General features: G+C 37.1%; 1 protein-coding gene across 1 annotated transcript; it reads left to right on the plus strand.

The window, feature by feature from the left end:
- Positions 1–2,667: 2,667 nt before the first annotated feature.
- On the plus strand, positions 2,668–3,963 carry LOC129906336 (uncharacterized). Its single transcript, XM_055982066.1, has one exon. It carries the CDS (start codon positions 2,668–2,670, stop codon positions 3,961–3,963), a length of 1,296 nt encoding a protein of 431 aa, XP_055838041.1.
- The last annotated feature ends 431 nt before the right edge of the window (positions 3,964–4,394 follow it).

A 4,394-nucleotide genomic window follows, 5' to 3' on the forward strand; every position in this document is an offset into this window, starting at 1 on the left:
CATAAACAGTCGAATTGAAAAACAAGAGAGCGAGTCTGAAGATACGCACGTTTACGCAACGATTGCCGACAAGATTACTGGAACAGTTCCTAAGGGAACTGGAAGTGTACCAACAAAAGCGCCGGAACAAAAAATGAATACAGAGCATATTCAAAAGGTTAACACAGGGGAACCTAACATTCAACCACCGGTAATGACTGTTAAGGATAGGTTTAAACTACTAATAAACATCCTTGACAAGTCATTGGAAAAAGTTTCTGCTGAACTTAGTCAAGGACGAAATGACATTTTCTGCAAAATAAAAATAAAATCCATTGAACAAAATTGGACCGAAATAATGGATATTTTTAAAACGATTGGCGAATATGCATCTGTGGAAGATATCCAGATTTATTTCGACATGCAGGATCGAGTTGAGCTAGCACTGATGGAACTATGCGAACAAATGGAGCATCCCAAGGCCATGAATCGTTCAATAGAAATGCCAATCGCTGCGACAATGAAGCTGCCAAAAATAGAACTGCCAAAGTTTGATGGAAATTATCTTAATTGGAGGCAGTTTTATGACCTTTTCAAGCAGTTAATACACGATCAGCCGATCCCACCTGCTCAAAAGTTGTATTTTTTACGTGCGAATGTCACTGGAGACGCACATAGTTTAATACAACACTTCCAGCCCACTGACAAAAATTATGATGTGGCATGGAAGACGCTTGTCGATCGCTTCGATAATAGGAGGCTGTTGTTAACAGCTCAATTAACAAAAATGCTGTCTCAATCACCAGCAATTGGAACGGCATCCAGTATCAAACGTATGCATGATACCACAAAGGAAGGTATGCAGGCTATATCAAATCTGGGATTTGATACAAGCAGTTGGGATCCGATTATTGTTCATCTGATCCTTCAAAAACTGGACAAGGATCTCAGAACACTTTTCGAACAATCATTGGATAATCCTCGGAGTAGCCCTACTTTGGACGAGTTTCTCAAGTTTGCTGAATCCCGCTTCCAGACATTGGAAGCTATTTCTAGCCGAGATGACAGAAAGAAGACATCTGCATTAGTTGCAGCAAATAGCGACAACATTATCAATTGCGCTATGTGCAATTCAGGTAATCATAAAATTTATAGTTGCTCACAGTTTTTATTACTTTCAGATCTAGACAAGGATAAAGCTGTAAGAAGACTGCAGTTATGCAGAAACTGTCTCAAAGTGGGTCAACACGCCCAATCATGCCAGTCTCGAAGATGTCAGCGGTGCGATGGACGACACAACACGCTCCTTCACCACTTCCAATCGACTAAGCAATTCGATACAACAAAATCACACTTCTACAAAGAACAAAACTACAAAGGAGAAGATTCTTCAAGTCAGCCGCAGCAGCTGAGGAACAAAGCAGAAAACTCTATAAAATTGAGCACAAATACAAACAATCAACAGAACCACAAAGATTCAACAAGTCAGCATGATCAGCCACAGCAGCAGATCATCAAACCAACAGAAATTCCTACAAAGGTTCGTTTTGGTAAGCGTTATAAAAATTTTAAAAATTCAAAAACAGCAAATACGGCTTCTGAGTCGAAAGTGAAACAACGTCAGGTATACCTTGCTACTGCGGTAGTTAACGTCATTTCTTCCTACGGTACATACATCTCTTGTCGAGCAATGCTTGATTCAGGGTCTCAGTTGAACTTCATAACTACGGCCATTGCTAATGAGTTGGGTTTAAAGAAACGTCGAGTTAATATTCCAATAATTGGGATAGGGGGTCAAGGATGCAAATCAGATTTCGTTACTGAGTTAACATTTGAGTCGAGAACGTCTAGATTCCAGGCAACTATTGAGGCAAGCATCATGCCCCGCATTACCGATTATGATTCAAATGCACAAATCGATATATCTCTCTGGAAATTAACAACTAATATAATATTAGCAGATCCTGCATGCTTTAAGAATCAACGTATAGATATGTTGCTAGGTGCGGGTATATTTTTCGAGTTATTCATCCCAGGAGAATTCAAGATATCCAATGATCTTCCCTTGTTACGGAACACAAAGCTTGGATGGGTATTAGCTGGAAGTGTACCAACAGACACAAAAATTTCCGCTAATTGTCATATTGCAGCAGTTCCTACTTTATCTTCTTTAGACAAGCTTGTGCGAAAATTCTGGGAAATAGAAAATCACGATATTCCCTCGATTGCCATGACCAGGGAGGAATATAATATTTGAAGAACATTTTCGAAAAAATATAAGATTAAATGATAGCAACCAGTTTGTAGTGCGGTTGCCATTTAAAGAAGATCCAAGTGTTTTCTTAGGAGATTCATTTGAAGTAGCAAAAAGACGTTTTCTGGCATTAGAACGAAAACTAGAGAAAAATCAGGAATTAAAACAATTATATGCAAGCTTCATGCAAGAATATGAAGATCTTGGCCATATGAGTCCAATTGATGAGAGCAAACAGTGCAATACTCATTTTTTCATCCCTCATCACTGTGTTATGAAACCAGAAAGTACATCAACAAAGCTTAGAGTTGTTTTCGATGCATCAGCTAAAAGTTCTTCTGGGAATTCACTTAATGACAGTTTAATGGTTGGTCCAACAGTTCAACCAGACTTATTTTCTATTATTACCCGTATTCACGGCTGATATAAGTAAAATGTACCGACAGGTTTTAGTTGATCCTAATGATAGAATGTTGCAACTAATTTTGTGGCGACCAGATCGCAATAGCCAGTTGCAGATATACCAGTTAAACACTGTAACGTATGGATCGGCATCAGCTTCGTATCTAGCCACTAGATGCTTACTTAAGCTTGCCGAAGATAATGAAGAGAATTATCCTCTTGCTTCCCAGGCTATAAAAAAAAATTTCTATGTAGATGACTGTTCTACAGGTGCTGAGACATTAGAAGATGCTAAAAGTTTGCTAACAGATGTTACCAAAATCTTAAAACAGAGGAATTTTGAGCTAAGAAAATTCTGTTCTAATCATCCAGATATATTGCAGAGCGTTCCTGAAGAGCAAAAAGAACAACTTGTTGCGTTTCACCAATCTGAAGTGATTAAAATGTTGGGACTGATCTGGGATCCTGCATTGGATGCATTTAGATTTAAATTTGACCTTGATGAAATTAATGAGAATGAGAAAGTATGCAAACGAACCGTACTTTCCAACCTTGCAAGCTTATTTGATCCTCTGGGTCTTCTTGCACCAGTCATAGTTCTTGGTAAACTATTTTTACAGGAGTTATGGAAAACAAAGTCATCTTGGGATTATCAGCTCCCTGAAGATCAAGCTAACAAATGGCTTCGTTACTTGAATAGTTTTTCGATGTTAAAAGATTTAAGCATCCCTAGATATGCTTCTTGTCCTTGCAAAAAGAAAAACGTTGAATTGCACGCATTTTCAGATAGCAGTCAAAAGGCCTATGGCTCTTGTGTGTATATTAGATCCGTTGATGATAATGAAATTATTAATTCACACCTGCTTTGTTCCAAATCAAGAATTTGTCCTCTAAAAGTCACAACCATAGCTAGATTGGAACTACAAGGAGCTGTTCTCATGGTTGAATTAGTAGCTAGATTACTGCCACTATTTTCTAATGAATTTAGAAGAGTTTGCTACTATACTGATTCAACTACAGTACTAGCGTGGATTAAATCACCTTCCTATACATGGGATACCTATGTCGCAAATAGAGTGGCAAAGATTCAAGCGAATACGGATATAGAGCAATGGCATTTTGTTAGAGGAAACATTAACCCAGCGGATATGGTATCTAGAGGGCTCGATCTTCCAACGCTCTTAAATACATCAATCTGGTTCAGAGGACCAGACTTTCTAAACACTTTTGACATATTATGGGAAACAATTCCTGAGTTTGTCCAAGAAGATATTCCAGAACGTCGAAAGATGAGATCGGTCTTAGCAGCGCACGGTTGTCCAAAATGACTTATCTTGTTGCAAAAATCATAACTTTTGAACGGATTGAGTTAGCGGTACAATTTTTTTTTTTATTTGAAGGAAATTTCTAGGGCTGTTATACCAATGAATTTCAATAAAATTATTTCACAGGGTGTTTCGGAATCATCGGCCAAAAACAGATTTTCTTTAAAAAAAAAGTTTAAATTAAAATTGGTATGCCATTTCGTAGAAATCACTAATCCACATTTAAAAACAAAATTTCAAAAAAATACAATGTCCCGTTTTCGAAAATTTTATTTTTCAAAAAAAAATTTCAAAATTTTTTTAAAAATCCAAAATTTATTTTTTTTTAAATTTTATTTTTGTCTTATATTTGAGTTATATAAGTGCTTCTTCACAAAAAGTTTCGTTGAAATCGAATAAGCCGTTTCGGAGAATATCGGATTTGAAAAAAAACG

The sequence above is a fragment of the Episyrphus balteatus genome, chromosome 1, assembly GCF_945859705.1.
Source record: "Episyrphus balteatus chromosome 1, idEpiBalt1.1, whole genome shotgun sequence".
NCBI classification, from domain to species: domain Eukaryota; kingdom Metazoa; phylum Arthropoda; class Insecta; order Diptera; family Syrphidae; genus Episyrphus; species Episyrphus balteatus.